Source organism: Carassius gibelio, chromosome A22 (genome assembly GCF_023724105.1).
Source record: "Carassius gibelio isolate Cgi1373 ecotype wild population from Czech Republic chromosome A22, carGib1.2-hapl.c, whole genome shotgun sequence".
Classification (NCBI taxonomy): domain Eukaryota; kingdom Metazoa; phylum Chordata; class Actinopteri; order Cypriniformes; family Cyprinidae; genus Carassius; species Carassius gibelio.
Window position 1 is genome coordinate 8,732,797 of NC_068392.1, and position 17,290 is coordinate 8,750,086.

General features: G+C 31.7%; 2 protein-coding genes across 2 annotated transcripts; one reads left to right on the top strand and one right to left on the bottom strand.

The window, feature by feature from the left end:
• The first annotated feature begins 489 nt into the window (after positions 1–489).
• Positions 490–5,392, top strand: LOC127943257 (vacuolar protein sorting-associated protein 4B). Its single transcript, XM_052539582.1, has 11 exons — positions 490–637; positions 1,285–1,396; positions 2,147–2,297; positions 2,383–2,438; positions 2,527–2,646; positions 2,722–2,878; positions 2,983–3,131; positions 4,104–4,185; positions 4,268–4,487; positions 4,592–4,732; positions 4,808–5,392. Exons 1-11 carry the CDS (start codon positions 617–619, stop codon positions 4,907–4,909), a joined length of 1,311 nt encoding a protein of 436 aa, XP_052395542.1. The 5' UTR covers positions 490–616; the 3' UTR covers positions 4,910–5,392.
• A 215-nt stretch (positions 5,393–5,607) lies between these two features.
• On the bottom strand, positions 5,608–10,940 carry plekhb2 (pleckstrin homology domain containing, family B (evectins) member 2). Its single transcript, XM_052539583.1, has 8 exons — positions 10,834–10,940; positions 10,478–10,532; positions 9,270–9,422; positions 8,981–9,083; positions 8,858–8,897; positions 8,641–8,727; positions 7,400–7,517; positions 5,608–7,323 (listed from the first exon to the last, which is right to left on the bottom strand). Exons 2-8 carry the CDS (start codon positions 10,512–10,514, stop codon positions 7,190–7,192), a joined length of 672 nt encoding a protein of 223 aa, XP_052395543.1. The 5' UTR covers positions 10,515–10,532; positions 10,834–10,940; the 3' UTR covers positions 5,608–7,189.
• Positions 10,941–17,290: the final 6,350 nt, after the last annotated feature.

The following is a 17,290-nucleotide window of genomic DNA, read 5'->3' on the forward strand; positions in this document are numbered from 1 at the left end:
ATTTGAATTTTATTGCTTGAACAAAATTTCATTTTACTAAATTTTATTTATTTATAAACAGTACCTCTTAGCTTTTTTATGTGTTTTTTTCTTGCCATATTTGCTTCCCACTGACATGGATTTTGGACTTTATATTTAATTTATAACATTTTATCTAGCATTTTGTCTGTGTATGAAGTGTGTTAAACGGTTTATTTTTCCAAATAATAAATGTAGTCGAAAATACAGCTTTTTATGAGGGAGTAAAATATTTTAAAATATATTTATTTGATTACTTAAAACGTGAATTCATATTTTATTGTATTCTGTATTTCATTTATATCACTTAAAAATATTCCACTTTTATTTTATTTCATACATTACTGTCACCATATTTTACATTATTTGTTTCAGTAAACTCGAAATGTTTCAGTTAAAATTGCAGTGGGCGTGTCCTACGCGTGGTAAAGGTGTGGCTCATCGCTCGTCACTCGTGACGTCACTGTAAACACTAAACGCGGAAGTGCAGGAGATACACATCGAGATTCTGCTACGCATTCATTTAAAAAAAATGTATACATTTGAATTGTTCCAGCAGTAACACATTATAAGTTCACCTTCAAAACACTGGTCAACAATGACGAATGTCAACTTACAGGTAAGAGACTTTACGAGGGGTATAACTGCCATAAAAATTACCTTTTTATGTATTAAATGTAATATGCGTATTATTTATGATTCGTTGTACTTTTTCTGCTCTATTTAAACGTGTGCTTTGACAACATACAGTTTAAAATGTACTTATATTGTTGTGGTTTTTAATATATGAATCGTATAACCGGTAAACATTCAAATGTTCGTAATATTTACGAGGCTTGTTAAATTTTTTGATACATACATAAATGTAAGAAAGTACTTCTTAACTTATTTGGTACATTGTAAAGTTTTTTTTAACCCCTGTATGTATTCATCAGCCTGTCCTTAAACTGGTCTAACCAGTTATCCGTACATTACACCACACTATAACATAATCTTCTACAAAACAGACAGTCCTACACAGATTTAATTTGGATTTCAGGTTTGAAACATTTTAACCTGATCAAGTGATCTATATATGGACAGACAGTATTGCATTTGATTGTTTCATTTTTGTGTGCAGAATCATTTTATTACCAATTATTTTTATTTATGTTATTCCCAAAATGTGAAATATTGTACAATATTAAATTAGACTTAGCAAGAAAAAAAAAATGGGAAAATTTATTTTCCCTTTTTAAATGTCTCTTCTTTACCTGTGCTCAATAGAAAGCCATTGATTTGGCAAGCAGAGCCTCTGAAGAGGACAAGGCCAAAAACTACGAGGAAGCCCTGCGCCTCTATCAGCATGCAATCCAGTATTTCCTTCATGTGGTGAAGTGTAAGAAGCCAAAAGCCACTGTTTATAAACCTCACTTACATTTTACAGCACTTTTAAATATATTTATATTTTATTTTTATGTTTATTATCTATAATTATAAATTATTAGTACATCAATATAAAATATTATTAATAGAATCTCATAAAACATATCTTGTTTTAATATACACATATTTTATATATATATATATATATATATATATATATATATATATATATATATATATATATATATATATATAATTGGATTAATTAATTCATTGTATTATTTTGATATATGTATATATTTAATATAAAGGATTGTGCTTTATTAAATTTTTTTAACATGGATAAACAGATGGATTGTTATTATGTTTTTATGTATTGAATATTTGAATATGTTTAAAAAAAAATCCTGCCTATATATATATATATATATATATATAAACTAATAGTGGCACTTTTTAATGTTTTGTGGTGCAGATGATTGTAATTTATTTTATGGGGAAAATAATCCATAAACAAATAAAAGCACAATTTAATGTTTAGATATTTTTATGCTGCAGATATTTTAAGTGTAAAATAATATTTAAATTATTTTTATTAGGTAGATTATTTAATAGGTTTACATTTTTATTTATATTTGTATACTACTGTCTTTCATGTCTTACATTTATTCAGTGCTTATTTAAAAACGCAATTATTTGAGCAAAACATCCATGACCTAATGATGGCATGTGTTGATTATTATTCTGATACTTAATGGTGCAGATGAAGCTCAGGGGGAAAAGGCCAAGCAGAGCATCAGACTGAAGTGTGTCGACTATCTGGACCGAGCGGAGCAGCTCAAGCAGTACCTGAAGAAGAAAGAGAGCGCGCCGCCCTCCAAACCTGTCAAAGTTCCCCAGTCTGATGAAAAAGGGTGAGAGGATCTACTTCCTACTCGATCGGCTAATCCACTTCCTGTTACACAGAGTAAATAAAATGTTACATTTCATCTTGTACAGGACTGATAGTGATGATGGCGATGCGGAGAAAAAGAAATTCCAAAATCAACTTCAAGGTACAACATTTTGGGTTAAAAACACACTTTTTTTGAAGTCGCAATAGTATCTAAAAAAGAAAAAAACATGGATTTGCATGCTTTCCAGGTGCTATTGTTATGGAAAAACCCAATATAAAGTGGGACGATGTTGCTGGTTTGGAAGGAGCCAAAGAGGCCCTTAAGGAAGCAGTCATCCTGCCAATAAAATTCCCTCATCTTTTCACCGGTATGATGAGTTTCATGAATTCAAATGCCTGAAAATGTTTTTCTGAAGTGTGCTGAAGCTCATTATTATCGACAGGGAAACGCACTCCGTGGAGAGGGATTCTGCTCTTTGGTCCTCCAGGAACAGGAAAGTCCTACCTGGCTAAAGCAGTGGCTACCGAGGCCAACAACTCCACGTTCTTCTCCATCTCTTCTTCAGACCTGGTGTCCAAGTGGCTGGGAGAGAGCGAGAAGTAAGTGCTCTTCAAATGTAAAGCGGGAAATACATTTAGAAGTTTCAGATGTTTCATTGTTCTCAGCATGTTTTGTTGGAACTAATTCTGTTATTGTCTTTTAGGTTAGTGAAGAATCTGTTCAGTCTGGCTCGAGAGCACAAGCCTTCAATCATCTTCATTGACGAGATCGACTCCATGTGCGGCTCGAGAAGCGAGAACGAGAGCGAAGCGGCCCGCAGGATCAAGACAGAGTTTCTGGTTCAGATGCAAGGTAAACGCAAAGCTGGCGATAGCTTTATCGCAACAGCAAATTTCTTGTTTTGTCTGGGTCTCATTTGGCAGGGTTTTAATAGTTTTGAAAAAAAAAGATTCTTACATAAGTTCAATTTCCCAATTCGTTTTAATTGTTCAGAAATGTTTTGATATTTTGTTTATATTGTTTATAAATTATTAATTTATTTGATATATAATATAATAATATGATCCATCCGTCTATCCTTTCTCCAAACCACTTATCCTCTATTGTGTTGCTGAAGCCTGTATAATGTCAATAAATCAAATTCCCTCACACATATATATTATAATATACTTAATTTTTTTTACTTACGTTTTTTCATTGCTTTTTTTTAAGACCATCATTTATTGTAATTCATGTTTTACAATTACTGTGAATGAAAAATGAATAATAATATTTTCCAGATAATATTTTAATAATTTATTTTGACTTATTTTGACTGGGGTGGTCAAAAAGTAATTATATTTAAAATATTTGGTGAATTTTGATAATATTTAAGAAGAAAATTCAAATGTACATTTAATATTCATTTTGACAGCCCTAACACACACATATATATATATATAATTATTATTATTGTTGTTGTTATTATTATTATTATTATTATTATTATTATTTATTTATTTATTTTTGTAAAAAAAAAAAATTGTTCATAGCATTTTTATGTTCATGAATTAAAATATATTGATTATAACCTTAATTTTCCCAATCTATATGCTATTCAGTTATCATAAATTAATAATATTTTCCAGATAATATTTATATTACTTTTGACACTACTTTCTACATAGATTTATGTAATATTATAATAATTTAATAATGTTATAAAATAATATTATATTGAAGTCCTTTATTTGTATTTAATATTCTATTTACCATTAGTTTTCTTCACCGTTTTAAATATTTATAATGTTATTGATTCTGAACGTAATTTTCTCATTCTCGCAGGCGTAGGAAGCGATAATGAAGGAATTCTGGTCCTTGGAGCGACAAACATCCCCTGGACACTGGATTCTGCCATCAGGAGAAGGTGCGTCATGCAAATCCAGAAAAATTCTCATGGCTTTAAATGTCTTTAAATGCATTGGTTTATTATTGTCTCATGGTTATAGGTTTGAAAAGCGCATCTACATCCCTCTTCCTGAGCAGCACGCTCGCTGCTCCATGTTCAAGCTGCATCTCGGCTCCACTCCCAATAGCCTCGATGAAGCTGACTTCATAACTCTCGGGAAGAAGACCGACGGCTACTCAGGTGCCGACATCAGCATCGTCGTTCGTGACGCCCTCATGCAGCCCATTCGCAAAGTTCAGTCCGCGACCCACTTCAAAAAGGTACGGAATTACATTTCTTTTTTTATTGCATGGTGGAAACAAGCTTCCATAGGTTTGTACACCTAGAGAAGCGTTTAATAGTACTCTCATGTCTGTTTTATCAGGTCAGGGGAAATGCATGGAACAACCAGGATGTTGTGGTTGATGACCTGTTAACGCCCTGCTCTCCAAACGACACAAGTGCGATCCAGATGACCTGGGTGGATGTAGCGAGCGATAAACTCCTGGAGCCGATAGTCAGCTTGGTAAGTTTGCAGCTAGTGCGGGAAACAAAAGCTGAAGTCCCAGAGCTTGTTTTGACCTTCTTGTCTGTGTCTCAGGAGGACATGTTGAAGTCACTCGAGAAAACCAAGCCCACCGTGAACGAGGAGGATCTGGTGAAGCTTCAGAAGTTCACTGAGGACTTTGGTCAAGAGGGATGAATTTTTGCCGGATTCATGTGGCATTTATTTATATTTTGTCACCAAGTTTACAAAGCTCCGTCTACATATTTTTGGTCAGTCTTTAATCCTGAGATTTTTTTCAGGGTGTCACATTTTTGTGAGCCTCAATATTATCCTGAACACAACCAATCAGCACTAACAGCCATTTGAAAAATATTATAACAAAAAATCCTCTTATTTTTAAAAGGTTTATTGCAAATGGGTCATGATATTTTTACTTGTACTTGTATTTATGTTGGTCACTTGTGCCTTAATGGCTGGTTACTTAGTGCCAAATAAGACTTAAAATCACTAGCATTAACCTTAACTCTCGAAATCAAAGACAACCAGTGAGCTGTGAAATATATGAAATATGTGAATACTTGTTTTGGGTATAAAGAGCTTTCTTTGTCATCTCTAAAGTGTTTATTTTGTTCTACTCTGTTTCTCTCCTGTAAATTAAATATATAAACTACCTCTAAATTGCGTGATTCTCCTTTTTGTTGCTTCATGTATTGTACACATAAGGTTCTAGATAGAAAACGCAAACGGACAAATAACGCTAATGCAACGTTTTTCAGTTTACACTTACAAAACTGTGTCCACTGGTGTATAAAACACTACGTTTCATTTGTGTCATTTGCAGTGTTTCTTATAAATGACTGAAAACTGAAACTAAATGAGTGAACTGACTCGAATCACAAGACATCTTATTTTTAATAGTTTAGAAGAAAAAAAACAATTATGTGGGTACGTATAAACAAGTCAATTATTTTCTTGAGGTTCAAACAGCAAAGCAATAAAGAAAAGTGCTTTAGTTATATAATGCATTAGATGACAAATGTTTTGTGAATCACTGCTCCATTTAACTCAAACAAGGGAGCGGAGTTAAACGAAACCATGGCCTGAAATCCACTGATACATGTTCTATACATTAAACAATTACCTCTTATACACTCATGATTATACATGTTATGTAAACTCACCAAAGTCAAAGTACAGTAAAGTATAACTCTGTAAATCCAACCGATCACATCGATCCAACTTTTCCCTGAAGTTTCCCTAATCGCATCCCATCACAAACATTGTGAATAATAATTGTGCTACTTCATTTAAAAGATTTTGTCAAGAGAAAAACACACACAAACAGGAATCGAGACAAAATCAATCACATTTTTCAAAGAAAATAAAGCTCAAAGAAAGTGTCACTCCATAAAAAAGGGAAGAACACACACTTGATAACACGGAGTATAAATAAACACAATAAAAGGAGTTAAATAAAGGCTGCCACAAAATACAAAGGCAAAGAAAAGAAAAACTTGATAAAGGGGGAAAATAGATTTAAGAACGCTCTCTTTACTCTTTCCTGAATAACATCAAAATCCCCATCAGAGTATTGATCATGTTTCATCAGTATTTTACGAGTTTTTCTGTCAAACTAGATTTAAATGAATTTTTCGCACAAAAATGTAAATTCTGTCATAATTTACTAAACCTTACATTTTTCAAGTGAACTATTCATTTTAAACAAAAGGCAAAGAACGGAAAAAGAGATGTTCATTTAAGGATGAACTCTCTATAATTCCTGAATAAAATTGCAATTGCAGTCTGCATTATTACATGCTTTCTTGTCAAATTATATGTAATTTCTTTTTATTATTATACTAAATAAGTAATGTCCTGGGTGTAAATCCATCTTTATAGTATGGAAAATAGTATCCTGAACATCTTGTTACAGGATTTTTCTTTTTTTTTTTACAGATTATTTTTTTTAAAACTAAGATTATGACCGAATTTTCATTTTTGAGTGAACTATTCCTTTTAAACGAGACCGTCACAAACATATTTAATTCAACACTTTTTTGGCTTTGCAGCTACCAATGAAACTAACATTCATTTCATCAAGGCCTGAATCATCATTAGTATAAATACGACCCATTTTTATACTCAAAATCAGACACCTTGTGTTTCTAAACAGCAGCTGATCTTTAAACCTCACTGATTAGCATTATTTTAAGACAAGCTGCCAATATTGTAGTCTACATCTTTATATGCTACAGATTAAATTTTATTTAAAATTAATTTTAAAGTTGGTGCCTAATCCAAATTACATAAACTTTGGTACAAAGACAAATACAGAAAGGTAAATGAATATTATCCCAGCCCGGCTACATTATCAGACCTGCGATTTACGAGGCGTAAAGGGAAAGTTAAAACAACACTGGAAGGGTTTTCTGCACTGTAGGTCAGGTGGGGTTGGGCTGGGTTCACAAAAACACATTAGAATACGGAAAACAGGGAGCCGAGGGCCAATCCCGTCGCTGCACCAGCCAGCATCCCCAGAGCAATGTCACCTGAGTCCTCACGCCGGCGCTCCTGCACTATGACATGGTTGACGCCAGGTGCGTATCCCCCTAATAGAGACAAATAACAAATCTCAATCGAACTACATAAAACACAAATGTCAAAGGTCAAGCAACTTCCGGTTACCTTGATAAAGATACGGGTGGGCTACTGCATACTGCTGCCCATCTGCTGAGTAGACCATCTGTGTGGCATAAGGAGGAGGATGAGGAACATAACCACCATATCCATCAGGATAGAAAACCTAGATCAATTTAGAAAGAAATTAGGGGTGCATGATTTATCAGAACCAGGTATCATTTTTTAATTGGCATACATATATTGATTTTTTTTTTAAATCTGGATGCTCATTACATTTAAATTCTTTTTTATAAAATATAATTTATGTATACTTTCTTTGAGTTACTTATTTTTTATTAAATTAAATTAATTGTTTTATTATTTACATTATTGTATTATAATTATATTATATTATTTATGTAAATGTTATTTCATAAATATTTTTAAAATTATTTTTAATTTCAAAATATTTAATTTTTAAATGATGGATGCTCATTACCCCTATTTTTCGATTTCAATTATTTTGTTTTTATTTGTTTAAATGTATTTTCATTTTATTTTAATAATTGATTTTATTTTTCATAAAATTATTATGTACTATTAAATTATTATTTTTAATTAACCATTATTGTTCTTTTATATTTATTTGGTTTTTCCTACTATATAGTTACATTATATATTATGCTTAATAATTATAAAAGTTTTTTTTGTTATTTTTTGTAATAACAAAAAAAAAAGTAATTACATTATAACACGATTCAGAATATTGAACATTTTAATTGTGCATGTTCATTTTTTCTATGCTACTTATAAATTAAATGTGTGTGTGTGTGTGTGTATAAATATTTATACATAAAATTTATTAAACAATTGTTTTATTTAAATATTAAAAATACACTTTCATACTTATAAGTTATAATAAAACAAATGTATTATACATTTAGCATATCACAAAATTACAAAACAAAAATTATAAATTACAATTAATTTAGATAAAATAGCACAGAATTATAAAATTAGCCATAACATAACATCCTGTTTTCATCAAGTAGTTCATTTCAAGCAGTCTTTTGTCGGGATTTTGATAACATTTTTATAGGAGCCAATGCACTTTCAAGCATTGCTTGTAAACATAAGCCGTTGTCAATTCTTTTTCGTCAAACAAGTTTATGATCAAACAGAAATGACAAAGTCAACATCTAAAAAGAGCTTTAAAACACAAGCAACGACATAAGCTGGATATCCAAGTAAGAAAATATTATTTTCTGTAGTAATCTGATACATTCATGTTCCTTTAAATATATTACCTGTGGAGTTGGGTTTAACTCAGAATAGGGTGGAGGAGCTGATGCCACGATGTCCTCGGCAAAACCAACCTGAGGATGCTGCGCAATCTACAAAACACACCAACTCATGTCAGCAAATGCCTCTGTAACACTTCTGAAATCAGTTCCAGAAGCTGTGCGACAGGGAAGGTTAAATGTGAACGTGTTTTCCCACTCAAACTGCATTTGTGTAACTCACAGTGTTGAGTCTAGCATCCTGGAGAGCCATGGTCCAAGCCCTTTGCGAGAATACACTGAGTTAGTATCAAAAAATCAGATCTTGAAGCACACATTGTGAATATTAGTAACAAATCTGACTCACAAAGCATCGTCTGAACTGTCTGCGCAGATGCTGATGACCCGACCGTCCCGGCAGACGATCTGCAGGAGGGAGTCTTTGCTCTTGCCTTCAGGCGGCATGAGATCTGGAAATAAACCACGAACAACAACAAAACATGGAGACGTTCAAGTTACATACTATTCACTTTTTCATCCTCTCTTTGTCAAGTACTACATCAAAAGGCGCTTTTGACGTTTTTTTTTGCATCTTCTGCATTTCAAAAGCAGAAGGAAAGACAGCGGATGAAGACTAAAGTGTGCATCAGTCCCACCTCTACACGCGCTGGCGTTGCGGATGTTAATGCAGTCCACCTTCATGTGGATTTCGTCCTCCATGTCCCGCCGCTGCTGGTCATCGTAGAAGACCAGACGTCCATCTGACCAGAGGTCAAACCAGTTCCTCTTCCAGCGGCGCAAGAAGGTGCCTGATAAACGACAACATTAGATTCTAGAATTACATTTTAATTACTTTTTGTAATGATAAAATTGTATTATTTTGTTTTAATTACATTCTAAAACAATTTAAGCACAAGTTGTATTTTATACATATATATATATATATATAAAAATGCAATTATTTAATAATATAGTTTTTTTTGTTTTGATTATAAAATAGCAATTAAAACATGGCTAATATTAAACTTTGACTAAGTTAATATTAAAATAATTTACAAATTTATTAAATTTTTAAACAATTGTATGTATATATACATATACATATATATATATATATATATATATATATATATATATATATATATAATTTTTTATTATTTTAATATTAATTAAGTTAAAGTTTAATATCAGCCATGTTTTCATTGCTATTTTATAAACACAACAATAAACACAATATTATAAAATAATTGCATTATAAAATGAATCAACATTTATTTATATTCTTCATATCACAAATGCATTATAAATTGATTAAATTCTAATATATATATATATATATATATATATATATATATATATATATATATATATATATATATATATAAATGTAAAATAAACAAATTAAAACATCGCTTGTAAATGTAATCTGACCTCTACAGTTTAAAAATGTCATCCTCTACAAAAAACAAAAACAAAAAAAACAATCTTTAAAACAAGAAAAATAGAAAAAGCCAGATTGTCAGCTCACAGATTGTTTTGAGACACAAAGTTCAGCTGTATTTCAACTTCCGTTTAAATCTCATGACAAGATAACTTAAGCAGAGGAAATGACACAGTCTGCTGTAAAGGATAAAAACGACATGCAAAAGTAAACAAAAATAGCCCTTCAATTCAACCTCCAAGATAAATATTTCGCACAAGTTGCTTGATGTATATTTCAAAGGATTTAAATTATAAAAGTGTTATTTAAACTTTCATAAGAATTAGAAAGAACGTCATAAAATGCTTAAAATCTGCATTGGAAAGCCCAAAATAACTAAAACGAAGGATTTAAGGTCATATATATGGAGTAATAAACACTCACTTTGTCTGTGCAGCCATCCGCTCTTCACAAACGCCATCTCCAATAAACTCACTACCTAAACATATCAAAACAATTCATTTAAAGCCTATCGATACAATTTTTATGTATACAATATTAAATTAAGCGCATATGGGTGTAGATATTGCGTTTTGTTTTTTACAGTAAATACAGTTTAGCGGTTGAACTTCGCCTGTCAGTTTGAGAGTTAGCTTGCGCTCGCGGCGCCGTTGTGCTCAAATCGACGACAAGTCGAAGAAATATGCATCCAGAGACATCCCAAAAACAACTAAAAACATCTTGGAACACTGTACTTGTTATATCTTGCCATATTAAATAGATTAAATGAGTGAATCTACCCTCTTTCGGTGTGTTGACGTCTGAGGTGTCTGCAACTAGCTGAGTGACATCAGCGTCAGCATCAAGGAGTCTCAGCTCAAGTATAGGTCTCTGCAGGAAAGTAATGGGAGTTACCAGATCAGGGTGTTTTTACACCAAGAAACCTGATTGGCTGACGTCATAGGGATGTTGGGTTTAGGGGTGGGGTTGGGTAAGGGGGGTCATTTTGATTGCATGATTTAGAAACATCCAGCAGTTTAAAAACACCCATAAGGTGATAAACGCCCACTTTTGCTCTGCAGAGACCTAATGCCACCCTATCAGAGGATCAACACCACTTTTATTAGGTTTCACAGACTTTTATTAACTTTACACAGTTTGTTTTGATGAGTTGTTATAGTACAGAGCGTTTTAATCAACAAATAATACAAAAAAATACAAATATTTAACGTGGGATCAAAAACAGGCAGTTCAGTGAAATTAATTTTTTATTCTTATTTTACGTGCTTTTTACTTATTTCAGAGTGTTTACAAAGTAAAATACTGTTTTAAAAAGTTACAGCAGTAATATATATTAAAATATTGTTGATCACTTAATATAAGCCTATTATTATAACGAGAAAGATTATAAACCCTAACAATAAACAGTATTATGTAGCCTATACATTGTTTAGAATATGAAATGTTATATATAAATGTATTATAATGTTTTATAAAATATTGTACTACATATTTATTTTCTTATTTTTTATATGATTTTTCTTAACATTATTATATTTAATAATTATTTTCTTAAGTTATTTTTCCTTTAATATTACGCACACACACACACACAGTCTTGCATGTGTGGTTTGCGATAGTCATAATTCTCCATTGGCATAATGGTTTTTATACTGTACAAACTGTATTTTCTATCGCCCTACACCAACCAAGCTAATAAATATAAATATAAAACACCTACACACATATAATTGTAATCATTTATTATTTAAATTATATTACATTATAATTATACAATTTTATACTTCAATTACATAAAAAAACATTTCACCATTTTTTCTTAAGAATAATTATTGTTTTATTCCACATTATGTAACTTTTTCCTGCACATGTATTTTATTGACAAATGCAATTTTACATGGGAGTCATTAAAAGGATTGCTTTACTGATTTCTTTTAAAATGACCATATTTGCATTACACTATATAGTACAACACTATATAATATTTAATAACATCTCATAATTTTCAAAGTCATAATTCTCAAACATCAAAGTTATTCATTATTCTTCTGTAAGTGTGAAATTGAATTTTACAAGGACCTCATTTTTTTCTCTTACTGTACTTTGTCTTTACATAAATTTCATGTAAACACTGGAACTAGACAGATGAGATCATCACTAGATGGAGCCATTTCACTGGGAACTGGGTGCATTTAATGTTCGTGCAAAGAACATTATCCAGCTCAGTTTTTCCCCCAAGTGAATGATGGTCAAAACTAAATGATACTGAATCATCAAACCCTAAACCCCTCATTTATGAAGTTTCAGAAGCAGGATTGCATTAGATCTTTTCAAATTTGCATTCACACTAGAAAACCCGAAACACAAACCACTTTGAGATCCAGTTTAACATTCAGAGGCTCAGTGTTATGATAATATGGTGCAACATACCTAGAGTGTCACTTCTTTACATGGACTGTTCTGAGAACAGATAGCCTGATCTAATCCGACTGTAACCTGTAGACAGTGTCCACTTCCACAGCTGGGTTCAGAGTAGGTGAAAAATGTCTCACCAGTGGTTGGCTGTTGCGGATTTTTAGTTTTAATTTTTGCCAGATTAACCGACCAAACCAATTGTGTGCCTCCACGGGACTAATGTGTGGGAAGAACTTGTGAAATGTGAGTCCCTGCGAACTTCATCTAGAGGAGAATATATTGAAGTATAATAAATGTATTTGCTCTTTTGATTTGTTTCTTCCTTTTCTGAATACAGTGATGGTCAGTTATGCACATAACAATGACTGACAGGTAAGTGTCATAGAAGTTTACATTAGTATGTATTAAGTTAATTTTTTTTTTTTTTTTTTTTAAGTATTCTGTAGATATGCAACATTTTTAGTTTTTAATAGTAATTAATCATATATAAACTGAAATAAAAAACATACTTTATTATATTATGATTAAAAAAAGATTTAAAATGTATTAAATAGTATAAATAGAGTATATACACACACACACACACACACACAAAAATATATATACATACATTGTTATTAATTTTATGTGTAAATCTGTAAATTAAATATACAAAATGTAATTTATATTTCATAATATTTATATAATATACCTAAATAATTAAAATGTTTCATTGCAAACTATTTTGTATCATACACTATTTTACATTAATAATTTTGTATTGTTTACATTTGACAACATTTTAGAATGTTAATATATTAGATTATTAAAAAAATATTTAACATTTTTTTATTTAACTAAATATAATTAATTTTTATTTTATACTATTTATAATTTACTAGACTATTTATATCACACACTATTTTACTATATAGATTTTATATAAAAAACTTAAAAAAATACTTTTTTATTTTATATTAAATTATATATTGATTTTAATACATAATTCAAGTAATATGTAATATATGTTTTAATATATAATTATATGTATCTATTTAAAACAATTCTAAATAATTTAAATGTGTTATTGCATTTGAAACTATAATTATTTATTATTTATTTTATATCATATGCTATACTACATTATTCATTTATTTTTGACATTTTAAATTTAAATTACAAAAATGTGATTTAAATAAATAAATAAAATACCTTGAAAGAGATGAGATGGAAAGCCCTGGTGTTGGTACCGTACATCATCACCTGGCCTTGGAAAACCTTCAGGCTCTCTTCAGCATCCCTCCTCCTCTCTGCAGTTGTTAAACTGATTTGTATGTGATTACAAGGAGTGTGTGAATGTGAGAGGACGTTTGAAAACTCAGATAATGACTTTTGCTTAAAGCAGAAGCTGTGATTGAGAGCGTATCTGCTCTAATTACTGGGCTCCTTCTTGCTGCAGGCAGGGCTGGGTTTATGTCAGAGGAATGCACAGAGAAGAAGGCCTGTTCATTTTTTGTCTTGCAGTTGTTTATGCGTCCTTGGACTCGACTGTGCTTGAAGTCCAAGCCCTGTGCTCTCTCTTACAGCTGGCTTTGCTTCAGAACTGACCTCAGGCCAGGGATTCAAGCGCTTAATGCAAGAAAAATAATCACGTATGAAGTCTGAGTGAATTCTGTGGATGAAAAATCAAACTAGTTCTCTGCATAGGAGACGTCTAGGCTAATACACATTTAGACGGGCACGAATCAGCGGGTGCGCGCTCACAATCAACAAAGGAAATTCCTTGGCAGCTGGAATAGGTGCCTGGAGACTCGCGCACTTCCTCTCCACCCAGAGTAAGGATTTTAAAAATCCTTCCCTCAATTTTCCACCCAAACTCAAGGATAGAATTACGCCCCTCCCACGCGGGGGGGCGGAGCTACGCGGGCCGCTCCACCAATAGGAACGCTTCACAGGTCAGTTCTTCTAAAAGGTGGTCGACTGTCTCCATAGCAACGTAGCGAGCTTTCCACAGCCACAGGTCGTTGTTTACTTTTACAGTTTGGTCCTTCAGTAACGCGAGTGAAGTGAACGCGAGCCAGTCCGGTTTAACTCGACAAATTTGAAGTGTAGCACACTTGAGCTGGCCAAAAACAGCTGGAGGAAGAGAGGGAGGAAGAGAGGGAGAAAGTGAGGGCAGATTCGGGACGCTCAGAACCGAAAGCAAAGCAGAAACTAGAGCGAGATGGGATTTGACTGGCCGCTTATGTTTGTGCTGACTCTTTGTAACAGAATATGATTTTATAAATCTTGAAATGACTTTGTAAGGGCGCATGTGGCTTCTGTGGAATACAGACAGCAGAAGGACAAAGTTAGGTAAGATGTTTGAAGAAGATATTTATTGTGTTTTCTTTCTTCTGAATGACTTACAGCTCTCGTGAGTTGTATGTCCAGCTGTGTGTGTGTGTGTGTGTGTGTGTCAATGCGTTCGGATGGTGTTTAGTTTTCCTGACCCATGCTTCTGTTCGCTCCAGTGTAAAACAAATGTGAGATGAGAGAAGTGGTCCCGCGGGAGAGGGTTGTTTTCGTTCCTGGCCCGACAGGGTGACCCCCGTGTGTTTGGGGGGTCACAGATAGCAGCAGATGGGATAAAACATGATGCGTAAACACTGACCTGAGCTCAAGAAAGAAAGCATCACGTATGACTTGTACTTACTCATTCCTTGGAAATGATCTCATTTCCTGTACTTTTCCCATCAGCAACAGATTGCGCTGGAATAAAAAAAAAGAAAAATAGAAATATTAGTTACAGACCTGAAAGGTAATGGAAATGATTAAACTTCTAAAGTCGGTGGAAAAATGATGGTGAATATTTCTATACAGTATTTATTGGTATGCTTGACTCGTATGCTCGACTTAAAGGGATACAAATCTCTATGTGAGCATATTTTATTTATTCCTTTATTCATGGAACTAATTCATGGAAACTTCTAAACTAGTAAATATTTCTGCATTCGATTTGTTTTTATGCTTGACTCTAACAGGCATTTTTTTGGCTAGAAATAGAATTATTTGTTTATTTATAAAAAAAAACTAATACAAGAAAATCAGGGATTTCTTTCTAGATTCGATTTTTATGTATTATTTGATTTATATATATTATTTGATTTAATTATTTTTTTATAATTATAATTAAGTTTTTTGGTTAGAAATTGCTCTTTTGAGCATTAATTGAATTGTTTATTTTAGAATCATAAAAAGTTTTAAAGTAAATATTTCCAAATGCTATTTCATTTTTATTCTTGACTGTAGTAGGCAGCCTATTCAGTTTGCTAGAATTGATCTTTGTGAGCAGAATAATTCGAAATATTATTTATATATTTATAATATATGAATAATATTTATTTATTAACATTTTTAATATCATGATCAGAATGTCTCGGAACCCTTAATAAAAATAATTCTATATATTTTTGGCCCTCATTAATCCCCATTAATGGATGGTCAAACCATCTCAAGATTAAACTTGTTAAATTTCAAGAAAAATGACCAAAAATGTTTAGAATAAACTCATAAAAATAATAGAGTAGGCCTATATGTCAGAGTCATTGCGTTAAATTTCGAGTAAGAAAGTCGAAATAAAATGTTGAGAATACATTGAGTTTATTCTCAACATTTTATTTAAAAAATAATTCTCAAAAAACTGTTTAATCATGCATTATGCCTTTAATCTTGAGATTTTTATTCTTTTTTATCATTGCTAAGCTCCAATCCTCTTACTCACTGGTTGGTGTTTATCCAAAATATTTATCTTTCTCTCTATCTATGAAAATTACAAGGTCATCATCAGTCAAATGCATTGCTGTATCTCGTCATTGAACTACTAGATTTTGTTATAACTATCTCTTTAATCATATTTGTGAAGGTTGATGTTTGAAGTATGGCCTTAATATTTGGGACATGGTTTGTTAATATTTAAAAAACGTAAGTGATTAAGATTGCTTGTGTTTCTCAATCTTGTGAGTGTGTTCAGACAGAATAACGTCTGTGTATCCAAGTGTGAACTACCGACTGGGTGTCCTAATTAAGAGAGGACCAATTAAATCAAATGAAGAAAACTCACTCGTTTGTGAACTTACCTCAGAGGAAACTTGCTTGTCTATCCTGGTCTGTCATATGTTATGTGCACACCATAACCTAACTATTTATTAAATAAAAGTTAAGAGCATTCAGATGTTAGTTTGAATACATTGTGCTTTGTTACATGGTGATTGGAGCTTTGAAAGCAGGATAGTGCTGTTAAGCCGAAAGCTAAAAGGGAGATCATGTGTCACCAAGCCCTGTATTATTCCCAGATCAGGTTAGTGTGTTGTATTGGTAAAAATATTTGTTCTACATCAGTTAATGGTTAGTAGAGCAGATGAAACTGATTTGTTTCATAAAAATATTTATTGGTACTTTCCCTCAACCTTGGGAAAATCTGAATGAGTTGATTGTGGCTCAAAAATATATATAAAAAAAAAAAAAATATATATATATATATATATATATATATATATATATATATATATATATATATATATATATATATATATATATATATATATATATATATATATATATATATATATATATATATATATATATTGCATAAGATGCAAAAGTCTTTTTGTCCAAACATTTTTTTTTTTTATATAAAAAAACATATTTTAATAGTGATTTATCAAAAAATTATTTTGAATGAATAATGTGCTTTCCACTGGTCTGAGGAGGACAGTTACAAATGGCCTTAAAAAGACAGTTTAAAATGCCAAATACAGCATTTAATGCCGTAAGTGATACTGGGTAATGAAGGCCTGTTTG